General features: G+C 38.2%; 1 protein-coding gene across 1 annotated transcript in view; it reads right to left on the bottom strand.

Annotated features, from left to right (window-relative positions):
- slc17a5 (solute carrier family 17 member 5) overlaps window positions 1-12,808 on the bottom strand; it is a 43,844-nt gene that overhangs the window by 25,377 nt on the left and 5,659 nt on the right. Inside the window, 1 exon segment of the mRNA XM_039738661.1 lies at window positions 658-848. Coding sequence (XP_039594595.1) covers window positions 658-848 — 191 coding nt within the window.

The raw sequence follows: 12,808 nt of genomic DNA, 5'->3' as shown, positions 1-12,808 counted from the left end.
GTTTTTCTATTGTAGGAGTTGTTTATACCCCTACCCCCTACCGAGATTTCGAAATGTCCGTTCTTAGTGGAAACATACTACTCTGGATGCATAATCGTGCCATAGTTCTGCTTTTTAACTAAACAGCAAAAAGTGATTTTGTTATGAGTAAGCGAGTGAGTCAGTCAGTCAACTTTGTATTTCGTCTATACAGATAACTGTGCCAAGTTTAATTTGAGCCGAGTAGTGTGTTACTGAGATGTGATGTGCACAGACTTACATCCTCAAACACACACACATATCACTCTGAAAGCAGTCAAATCATGTTCAGAGATGCTTAAAATATACACATCTGTTGTAAACTCTTGGTGAAAAGTTTTATAATCATTTCCCTACACAGATACCAGAATAGTATGCGTACAAAAACAATACATTTTAGTGTGTTATGAAACCTTAGCAAAGATGACAGCTCTATAAACATTTCAGTATCTTAGAATATTAAAACAAGTACATCAACAGAAAAAAGGCAAACTCTCATTCAATGCTTGGTTGACTAGACTATGAATATCAGGGAGGCTAGAGTTCAGAAGGGAAAAAAATCCTCCAAAATAAGTGGCAATAAAAATAAAGAATGCATATAAGCACAGAAATAAAAACACAGAAAACACAAGAGCTTACAGTTGTATTGTGTTGAATGACAGAGGAACTTGCATGTCCTGGGCACATATGTGACGCTGAACTGTTGTTAATAATGGTCTTAACCATCTCCACCATGGCAACACTGAGATTGACCCGTAAAGCATAGGCCATGAAGAACCCACAGAAGGAGAGAAAAGCCAGGGAATAGCGAGCAGAACAACATGCTGGAGCTGAAATAGAACCAAAAAAATATATACAATTAAATTGTATTTCTAGAATCTGATTTTCATTTTGTTTCCTGTCCAATTAAAAACCAATTGTACATATCGGAAGTGACGAAGTCACCATTCTCTTGGTGCAGAACAGTATGGAAGTACCACAGAGTGATTATCTTGCTTTTCACCCGTGAGTGTAGACATGATGTCTCAAATATATAATATAATATATATAATTATATAATATATATATATATATAATTATATAATTATATATATATATATATAATATATATAATATATATATAATATATATAATATATATATAATATATATAATATATATATAATATATAATATATATATATATATATATATATATATATATATATATATATATATATATATATATATATATATATATTTATATATATATTTTTGTATTTGAGGCATCATGTCTGCACTCAAAGGTTTTCAGAATTGGAGCATTTTGGATTTGAGATATTCAACTTGTACCATAAAAGTCAAATACCCAGCACTTAATGAACCAGAAAGGTCTATTGACAAGGAAATCGTGAGATGGACAATTACATAAAAATGCTACATTACCAACATTAACATGAAACCATTCCAGAAAATCCTGGAACTTGTTCTTGTACTAACCATACCATCTCCTCGAGTGGGTACTTTTGATTTGTTTTCTTCCAGTTCACCATTTGTGGAGCATTTACCAAGGAACAACCCTGTTTTCAATCTGTTTATGTGTTAGTACATTTCATTGTTTGGAAGTCCATTAGCTTTTGATGGGATGGAGTTCTAATGAAAAGTGTGCATATTTCTTAGAAGAGATACCTAGTTTATTTAGACTCTGTATAGTATAGGGAGTGTCTACGGAGAACAGGCTGGGACTGTGTAAGTTAAGCTCTACAAAGCAACTATAACCAAAGACAATAAAAATGAGGGAAAAAAGCATAATAAGGTAAACTGTCATATAAAAAAAGTAGTGGGCTGCACAACATCTGACAGAAAGCATCAAACAAGACTGCAAGACAGTTGAAAATTTCTTTTTTAAAAGATCCTGTCAAATAGAGATTTTCTTTTACTCATTATCATTTAGAAAGATAAACAGTATAACAGTATAGAGAACATACTTGGCTCTCACTTCAAATGTATAATCTTCCACCTATTTCTGTGGAATATCAAACGCAGGAATGTGATCAAAATTCTTGTCTTTCCAGGCCCTAGTCTAATGTTACTCGATTGTTTGCCACTTTTGGATAAAACCGTCTGCTTAAGCAAATAAATGTAAAATGTATTATGTTAATTATTTGGATAATTTCCTTCTAGTTATATACTATTTTAACAGTTTTTTTTTTTATTCAATGTTTGTAATGCTACCTCTGTGTGTCGGTACTACTTCTAATTTCCTTTTGAGAGTGTTAGTGTGGATATGAATTCTGCAGTACTTGTTACATATGTGGGCATCACACTGGCACACTAGCTTACAGTACACTGCATGACTGGGTTCCTTGTGATGAACTGGTGCCCTGTCCAGAGCTGCTTCCTACATTTCATCCAGTGTTGCCAAGATAAGTTTAGCCCCTTGAGGACCTTAAAATGGATTTAGCACTGCTCAAAAATGTTACTTTATGCATGCTGTTATAAGCAGCAAAATAAACTAAACACTTAACCATGAAATGCTTTTATTTTTATTAGCAGGGTGTCAGAGAGTGTGCCATTAATGAAAGGAACAAGTCAGGTCAAGTTGGGGAGCATGCACTGTTGTGTTGCCGCACCCACTACACAACGAAACAACTCAGGGTCCTGGTTGGCAACCACCCAGGCAGACACGCGGTCCAGTCCCACCCTCCAGAAACGGCCTTCTATCTGCCGCAGCCAGGTGTTACGTGGGCAACCCCCCTTGGCCTCGTCCAGCCACTCAGGTGGCCAACAATGAGGATCTTACAAGCCGGATCACCCTCGGGGAAACATGCCACATGGCCATAGTGCTGTAACTGATGCTCCCTCATAATGCAGGTAATGTGCCTCATTCGGGACTCCATGAGCAACTGCTCATTCGACACAAAGTCAAACCAGTGGTACCCAAGGATTTTCCAGAGAGCCACGGTACTGAAGGAGTCCAGTTTTCGTTAGGTCACTGGATAGCGTCCATGTCTCACAACCATATAGCAAGACAGGAAGCACCAGGACTCTAAAGACTTGGACCTTCGTCCTTTTGCATAGATATCGTGAGCGCCACACACCCCTTTCCAGCAACCTCATGGCCTCAGGAACAAACCTTAAGATAATCTGGCAAACACCATCTTTAGGTTTAGGCTGTAAACTAGTTATGTTGCTTGGTTTCTTGATTGCATTTCTGCATTTTGATGGTTTTCTTTAATTCAAAGTTAACATACACACAGAAGATGTATGTTACAGACTGTTCATCAACTATTTTTTTAAACAACCAAATGCATATAATTAAAGAGACATTTTCATATATCAAAACCTTGTTATGAAAAATATTTTCTAAGTCTCCTTTAAAAGGTTATTTGATATGATTTCTTTAAATAACTGCATGAGGACCATATAGGTACAATTTTAAACATCTTATATATTCATAAAATTTTTTTTTTTTTTTATCAAAAATTAACTTTTTTGATGGCCTGTGCTTATTTAAATTATTAATGACAAATACTTTTTACTTGCTAAAACTGAAAAAAGCAGACCAAGAACAAAAATGTATGGGCCTACAATCAACTCTTTCAGCCTGAACAGTGTGTCATTTACTTTCCAAATAGGCTGGACTGCAAGGATGCCTCCTAAAGAAGATACTGTAAGCATTACTTCCATCAGAAGATTGAGAGAACATCAAAGGCACACTGCAATTACCTGCTGGGGAAAACACTATGTGTCTGCACATCAGCTTGTTACTGTGCCACATCTCAACAGGGAAAGAAAGTGGGCCTAAGAATAGGTGGAAATAAACAGCATATGTCATATATGAAGCATAGTCAGCACCACCTCCCAAATGTCACAGAGAACAAAAACAACAAAAAATTAACATATGTGTGAAGAAACAGTTTCATACAACTACATTATAAAAAAGCAAATTGGCCAGAAATCAACAAACAAGTCACAAGACAACATCTGGCTTCCTCTATCAGCCCGGAGTCAAAAAAAAAGAAGAAGAAATGTGAAGGCAAAGTAACAAGACTAAAGATTATCTGTGTCAGGGGCTCTAAATCTTAGTCACACAACTAATTTTACCACATCTCTCAGTCTATCAAATAAAGTGGTGGTTTTTGAAGACATTTCCTTTGCATGGTTAAATTCGAACATTGCCACAACGGCCATGTTGAGGACACTAGTAAGCGTTTTCCTCTCCAAAATGGGTTTCATTTCTTATTATTATCACATGCTACATGTTACTGTTACAACACATTAATAAACTTTTAGTCAAAAGGTCCTAATGTTTAAGGCCTATATGAGCCAGTGAGGATATCCTGCAATGGACCAGCAAATCATTCAGGAATGTATGTTGCTGCCTTGACAGGTTCTGACACACAGGACCCTATAAATGGTTGAGGTGTTTGATACTGGTTAGATAGTCGCCCCCTTGTTTACCATTACAATAACTTTTCAAATCACTGTACTTCATATTCCACTTGACAACTGTCAAATTGTACAGGATGTTGCTTCTGCTCAAACTTGAGGTGGACAGATTCTAGAAACGCTGAACCTGTAAAGTCAAGTGCAGGGGGTGTAGGTGAGGGGAAAATGTTTAACCTCTACATTATATCATACGTTTCACACAGGCATGAGCGTAACGGAGACTGTCACCAAAATTATGTACATGCAGACAAAACAGAGTGTTGTTGTACATAGCCAAAATTATGGAGTGATAAATCCTCTGCTGGTTTTGAGTAATAAAACTGATGTTCTGGAAAATGTGCTACTAACTAATATTTCAATTAACATGTACAAGTCAGATTTTTAAAAAAAAAGATGAAGTACAGTGGGTACGGAAAGTATTCAGACCCCCTTCAATTTTTCACTCTTTGTTATATTGCAGCCATTTGCTAAAATCATTTAAATTAATTTTTTTCCTCAGTAATGTACACACAGCACCCCATATTGACAGACAAAAAAAAGAATTTTTGAAATTGTTGCAGATTTATTAAAAAAGAAAAACTGAAATATCAATGGTCCTAAGTATTCAGACCCTTTGCTCAGTATTTAGTAGAAGCACCCTTTTGAGCTAATACAGCCATGAGTCTTCTTGGGAAAGATGCAACAAGTTTTTCACACCTGGATTTGGGGATCCTCTGCCATTCCTCCTTGCAGATCCTCTCCAGTTCTGTCAGGTTGGATGGTAAACGTTGGTGGACAGCCATTTTAGGTCTCTCCAGAGATGCTCAATTGGGTTTAAGTCAGGGCTCTGGCTGGGCCATTCAAGAACAGTCACAGAGTTGTTGTGAATCCACTCCTTCGGTATTTTAGCTGTGGGCTTAGGGTCATTGTCTTGTTGGAAGGTAAACCTTCGGCCCAGTCTGAGGTCCTTAGCACTCTGGAGAAGGTTTTTGTCCAGGATATCCCTGTACTTGGCCGCATTCATCTTTCCATCGATTGCAACCAGTCGTCCTGTCCCTGCAGCTGAAAAACACCCCCACAGCATGATGCTGCCACCGCCATGCTTCACTGTGGGGACTGTATTGGACAAGTGATGAGCAGTGCCTGGTTGTCTCCACACATACTGCTTAGAATTAAGGCCAAAAAGTTCTATCTTGGAGTTTGCTAAAAGATACCTGAAGGACTCTGAGATGGTGAGAAATAAGATTCTCTGGTCTGATGAGACCAAGATAGAACTTTTTGGCCTTAATTCTAAGCATCTAGCACTCTGGGGGAGATAATGCCCTGAGCACACTATCTCTCCCAGTCCTTCCATTATGGGGATATCCCAGCGGCCCCTCATACTGTGTAGACCAAAACTAAACTAAAGATCTAGACAAGCTACAGATGAAGCAGCCAGGAAGAAATAAGTAAGAAATGCAAAAAAAAAAAACAAAAAAACAAACAGAGAAGAAGTGTTCTCTTTATCTCTATGTATGACTTAGATGAAGATCTGGTCAAATTTACATAGATACAGTATTCAAACAATTCCAAAGTGTTCACAGACTTAGTATAGAGCAGGCATCTCTGTTTATCTAAAAGTCAAAGTTCTATTTTGTTTTATTTTTTTTTTAACTCGGCATCTAGTTTTACAGTTTCTCAAGTCACATGATCAGAAAGTCAATAGATATGAAGACACATGTCTGTTGTCACAATTCTGTTTTTTTCTTTACACATTTCTCTTCTGCATAGACGATTTAAAAAGCCCACTAAATCTCTGCATTTGTGCCTATCTGAGCGACACAGTAAGGTTGCCACATGTTGTTCTCATATGATTTGGACAACTAAATGAGGAGGCAAATGATATCTGGCTGCAGAAGTACCTTGTAAAGCCGAGGGGAGTACAGCAGTCTCAAGCAGTAGTAGGACACACAGTCTTAATTATTCTTAGCTGCCTGTGAGTAAAAGTGACCCCACTGAGCAGCAAAAATAATGCAGGGGGATACACCGACTTGCTAGAACTAACACTTTGTTGTATTTTTATCACCTGCACACTGGGGGCTTCTCATTAGAAAGCAGTTTATTAAGCTACGTTTCTAGAAATTAGCAATTTTTTGATGGACACAATGTATCTACATGCTTACTGAATGTTTGAGTTCCATGCTTTTTGGCTATATAAACTGCTCAAAAAAATTAAAGGAACACTTTGAAAACACATCAGATCTCAATGGGAAAAAGAAATCCTCCTGGATATCTATACTGATATAGACTGGGTAATGTGTTAGGAACGAAAGGATGCCACATCGTTTGATGGAAATGAAAATGATCAACCTACAGAGCCCTGAATTCAAAGACGCCCCAAAAATCAGAGTGAAAAAATTATGTGGCAGGCTAGTCCATTTTGCCAAAATGTAATTGCAGCAACTCAAAATTGTACGCAGCACTTTGTATGGCCCCTGTGTTCTTGTATTCATGCCTGACAACATTGGTGCATGCTTCTAATGAGATGACAGATGGTGTTGTGGGGGATCTCCTCCCAGATCTGGACCAGGGCATCACTGAGCTCCTGGACAGTCTGAGGTGCAACCTGGTGGCATTGGATGGACCAAAACATAATGTCCCAGAGGTGTTCTATTGGATTTAGGTCAGGAAAGTGTGGTGGCCAGTCAATGGTATCAATTCCTTCATCCTCCAGGAACTGCCTGCATACTCTCACCACATGAGGCCAGGAATTGTCGTGCACCAGGAGCCACTGTACCACCATAGGGTCTGACAATGGGTCCAAGGATTTCACCCTGATACCTAATGGCAGCCAAGGTGCCTTTGTCAAGCCTGTAGCGGTCTGTGTGACCCTCCATGGAGATGCCTCCCCAGACAATCATTAACCCACCACCAAACTGCTCATGCTGAATAATGTTACAGGCAGCATAATGGCTTCTCCAGACCCTTTCACTTCTGTAACGTGCTCAGGGTGAACCTGCTCTCATCTGTAAAAAGCACAGGGCACCAGTGGTGCATCTGCCAATTCTGGTATTCTATGACGAATGCCAATCGAGCTGCATGCTGCTGGGCAGTGAGCTCAGGGCCCATTAGAGGACATGGGGCCCTTGGGTCACCCTCATGAAGTCTTTCTGGTGGTTTGGTCAGAGACATTCACACCAGTGGCCTGCTGGAGGTCATTTTGTAGGGCTCTGGCAGTGCTCATCCTGTTCCTCCTTGCCCAAAGGAGCAGATACTGGTCCTGCTGATGCGTTATGGACCTTCTATGGCCCTCTCCAGCTCTCCTAGAGTAACTGCTTGTCTCCTAGAATCTCCTCCATGCCCTTGAGACTGTGCAGGGAGACACAGCAAACCTTCTGGCAATGACACGTGTTGATGTGCCATCCTGGAGAAGTTGGACTACCTGTGCAACCTCTGTAGGGTCCAGGTATCGCCTCATGCTACCAGTAGTGACACTGACTGTAGCCAAATGCAAAACTAGTGAAGAAACAGTCAGAAAAGATGAGGAGGGAAAAATGTCAGTGGCCTCCACCTGTTAAACCATTCCTGTTTTGGGGGTCATCTCGTTGTTGCCCCTCTAGTGCATCTGTTGTTAATTTCATTAACACCACAGCAGCTGAAACTGATTAACAACCCCCTCTGCTACTTAACTGACCAGATTAATATCCCATAAGTTTCATTGACTTTATGCTATACTCTGATTAAAAAGTGTTCCTTTAATTCTTTTGAGCAGTATATAATAAATACAATGTTAATCTTGCTTGCACTTTTTCACTTATACAGTATTTAATACAATGGAAGAATATGAAACAGTAAACAAAAGGGAATGTGTCCAGGATAACCACACAATATACAATATAGCCTTACAACCTACAGTTTAATATAGGAAAAAAAAGTCAAATATAAAGAATACCTAGTACATCTTTGTTGTTCACACTTATGGCCAAAAACCTTCAAAGAGAAACAAAAAAAAAATGACTGGCACAAAATAAGTAAAATCGGGAGTGGTCTCCCCTAGACTTTCATGTATATTCAGATATGGGGATAGATATTTGAGGAGTAAACCGCAAGACAATGATTAGATTTTTATATTGTGTACATTAAAGAACCATCAACAACAAATTAATAATAAATTGAACAATTATTATAAAAGTAAAGTAAATCAGACTCTACAACTACATGAATTAAAGTTAAAGTACCACTTCCGGTTAACGGAAAATAGACAAAAAGTTGCAAGTATGCAAAATTTGGAAAGCGTACTCAAGTTATTGTGTTTACATATATACACACACACACACACACACACACAAACATAATTCCAAAAATATTATTTTTGGACTCAGGGAGGTCTAAAACGTCAAGATTTATTAAAATCTTGAAACTGAATTTTTGGAGGATTCCAATACTTTCCCAATACTTCGTATACGAGAAAGTCAGGGAGGTCTAAAACATCAAGATTCATCAAACTCTCAACATCAAATCTTTGGATGACTACAATACTTTCCTTATACTTCGTATACGACAAAGTAAAAATGCAATCAGAAACAGGAAACTGTCTAACATAAACATTGTCATACAGGAAATAAAATGTAAAGCTAGTTTTTAGAATATTCTCAGCGCAAAATGGCCATTCCAAAAATACATGCCTTGTGGAAACTGGCGACTGCACAAAAGTGTTGCCTTATTTAAGATCTTAATATTATTATTTACTGCCTTTCTAAGTGAGTTCTTCGTTTATTTAAAAAAAAAAAAAAAACAGTCTTGATTTAAGGTTGGGTGCGTTGAAAGTCTGGATTCATATACGAGACTGGTTATTGTCAACATGGAGTCCGTCCATTCTTGGTATGTCTGTGCGGGATTTTCTTCAGTATTCCCCATCTGTACCCAAAATGGCTGATTGGACCGCTGACTTAGCCCAGTGAGAGAGAGGGGGTCCTGCGATGGATTGGTATTCTATCCAATGTTCCTGCCATGGTGCTACTGGATTATACTTAAGGTTCCTGAATTAGATTAACTGTTTTCAAGAAAAAGACAAAACCTTTGGTTCCTTTTTTAAAATTTACTTTTTTTGTTTTACAGGTAGGATTCTTATTAAATTAAAACAAATTAAGTATGTTTAGTACAATAAGATATTCATTCATTCAGTAATTGGACTAGATTGTCCAGTACACTATCAGAGTGGGGCCACACTGGCTATACAGCAAGAACCAAGCAGAACAAGGACATCAGTTCCTCACAGAGCCCATTAACACACAAGCCACAAAAGGACAATGTAGCCAACCAGCCTAACCAGTAGAGAAATTATAGTGTAAACCATTTGGGACATTTAATTGTTTTTTGTCCAGGATAATGTTCTATGGTATGCCCTTAATTTCATTTTTTTTGCATTGAATTCCACACAACTTGGTTAAAAAATAAAGCACACATTAAAAAAAAAATCCAATTTGGCAATTATATTAATGTATTTATATAGCTTGGGATGGATTTTTTTCCCCACATTCCCTACTGCAAGCTACAGTATGTTTTTTGGTGTGGCATTTTCATTACCCAAGATCCATCAAACCAGTTCACTTACTATTTGAACAAGCTGTTCTTTCTAACTTGTGATTGTATGTTTAACGTCCACAGTATCTTGTTACTGCATCTTCTTTTGTTTTTATCTGGAACTACAATGGCTTACAGCACCAGAGCACTGACTTTGAATCCAAACAAACAGGTCTGGACACTTTCTATATGCAGTTTGCAATATGTTCCTGCGTCCGCTTGTTTTTGTCTCGTGATACTCCAGTCTTTCTCTCACACAATGCACAAATGGGCATGTGAGGTTAACTGCCAGCTCTAAATTAGTCCCATATTAAAAAGTGTGCATATGATTTTGCCATGTGCTGGACTGGCACAGTAATGCTGCCAAAACACTGTTTAGCCTTGCAACCATGAATGGACTAATGGTGAGATTTTTGTGCTTTTGATCTCTGTAATATGTCATTCTGATTTTGAGTTTTGTCTCAGTATGATACTGTCTATTTGCTACTGAACACAATGTCTGTCATCCTGGCAATGGCTTCACCTTTACTCTGAACTCTGTGCCCACAGTTGCATCAGATGCCTCTTTAAGGTAGCTCACTTCTTCTTCTTCTTCTTTTGGCTGCTCCCATTAGGCATCGCCACAGCGGATCATCTTCTTCCATATCGTCCTGTCTTCTGCATCTTGTTCTGTTACACTCATCACCTGCATGTCCTCTCTCACCACATCCATAAAACTTCACTTAGGCCTTCCTCTTTTCCTCTTCCCTGGCAGCACTATCCTTAACATTCTTCTCAAAATATACACAGCATCTCTCCTCTGCACATGTCCAAACCAATGCAATCACGTCTCACTGACTTTGTCTCCCAAGTGTCCAACTTGAGCTGACCTTCTAATGTACTCATTCCTAATCCTATCCATCCTCGTCATGTCCAATGCAAATCTTAGCATCTTTAACTCTGCCACCTCCAGCTCTGTCTCCTAATTTCTGGTCAGTGCCACCGTCTCCAACCCATATAACATAGCTGGTCTCACTACCGTCCTGTAGACCTTCCCTCTCACTCTTGCTGATACTCGTCTGTCACAAATTACTCCTGACACTCTTCTCCACCCATTCGACTCTGCCTGCACTCTCTTTTTCACTTCTCTTCCACAATCCCATTACTCTGTACTGTTGATCCCAAGTATTTAAACTCATCCACCTTTGCCAACTCTACTCCCTGCATCCTCACCATTCCACAGATTCTCTTCACTCCAGAAAATACTTTTGTCTCACTGTATGTACCAAAGACTAACCGACAAGTAATTTAAGGCCCAACATGCTAAGCAGAATGAAATTTACTTTCCTTTACAATAGTTAAGGTGTTTCGACCTGATTTATACAGGTTAGTCAATACAGTCTTGTTTGCTTTGGTTCCAACTCACTGACGCTGTCACCACTTTTACTTTTAGGGAGCCAAACATTAGCAGCCGCAGACCACCATGCAATGAGGGCTAATGAAATTGCATTCACTGGTTCACCATCTTCACTTGAGGTTTTTCGACTTTCTTCATTTGGTTCAGAAACAGCTAGAATAGTTTACAGTCTGTTTTCATCAATGGTGCTTTTCCAGCCTATGCTTAGTCTTTATAAAACAACAAACAAGTATGAATTTCTTTGTAATGTTTGTTTGATTGTATACTTCATATTCTCTCTCAAATATCTGACTGATTGCTTTATGTATTATTATATTCAATTTAGAATTCTATTTAAATTTAAGATTGAAAAATAATAACTACAGAAATAAAGTGAAATCCTCAATAAAAAAACAAGCAGCCAACATGAGTATTTTTGAACTGCTTAGAAGCCTAAGATGGACATTTCAAATTTAGGCCTGTAAGAAAGGCTCTGTCAAACATGAAGTGCCATAAGTAAAATTATTTGATCTTCAAAGTTCTAATATATATATATTTTAGGTCAAATATAAGTAACCTTAACAACATACAATAACATCAACTAACATTCTCAAGCCCGCTTAATACAATTAAAGGTCAGAGGGGTTCTCCACAGATATGGGGACAACATGCATAGAAAGAGTCCCATTTAGAGATGTATTTCTTTTTAGTAAGGCCAAGTGCTGATATTCTACTAATATCGCTAGTCTGTGTAAGAATGTCATCGCACTGTGTACAAAAGACAATAAATTGGAGCCTGAACTATTGTTTATTCCTTCTAATCGCTCTGTCGCATCTTCCCAAACTGTAAACTGCTGTGCAAACACAAGACTTTGAACTGATTTTGCTTTGAAGTTTGGGATGGTCTGTGCAGACTGTGCCCATTCCTTATTTGCTCAATCCTTCAGCATCATTCATCTCTAAAATGGCACCAAAATCAGCCAAGCAAAACACACAATGCATTGCCAAGGAAATACATGCTGTTTTGATGAATATTATTTTAACTATTTATTATTATACGATAGGATAATTATCTTATATTTTTAAGTTATGGCACAGCAGTACCGTCATAAGATCATACAGCTAACAGGACCACAACCTTTAAAAGTCCAATAGCATGTTATGAGGTGAAACAGCATAGTTAATGCCACCATAGTTCCCTTTACAGACAACAACAGAACAGTTGCGTATTTTTTTAATCAGCATTAACAAGTTGGAGTGCATTACGAGGTGTGGCAGAAAAGTAATGAGACTGATTTTTTATTTACCAGTTTTTATTTTTTTCAAACATCAATGTTATCCCCTTCAAAGTAGTTCCCTTGGGCAGCTACACACCGATGGAGACGTTGTTCCCACTGTTGGTAGCAGCACTGGAAGTCTTCAACCGGTATGGTCTTCAGCATGTC

This window comes from Polypterus senegalus, chromosome 16 (assembly GCF_016835505.1).
Source record: "Polypterus senegalus isolate Bchr_013 chromosome 16, ASM1683550v1, whole genome shotgun sequence".
Lineage (NCBI taxonomy): Eukaryota > Metazoa > Chordata > Cladistia > Polypteriformes > Polypteridae > Polypterus > Polypterus senegalus.
This window is presented reverse-complemented; position numbering and strand designations above follow the sequence as displayed.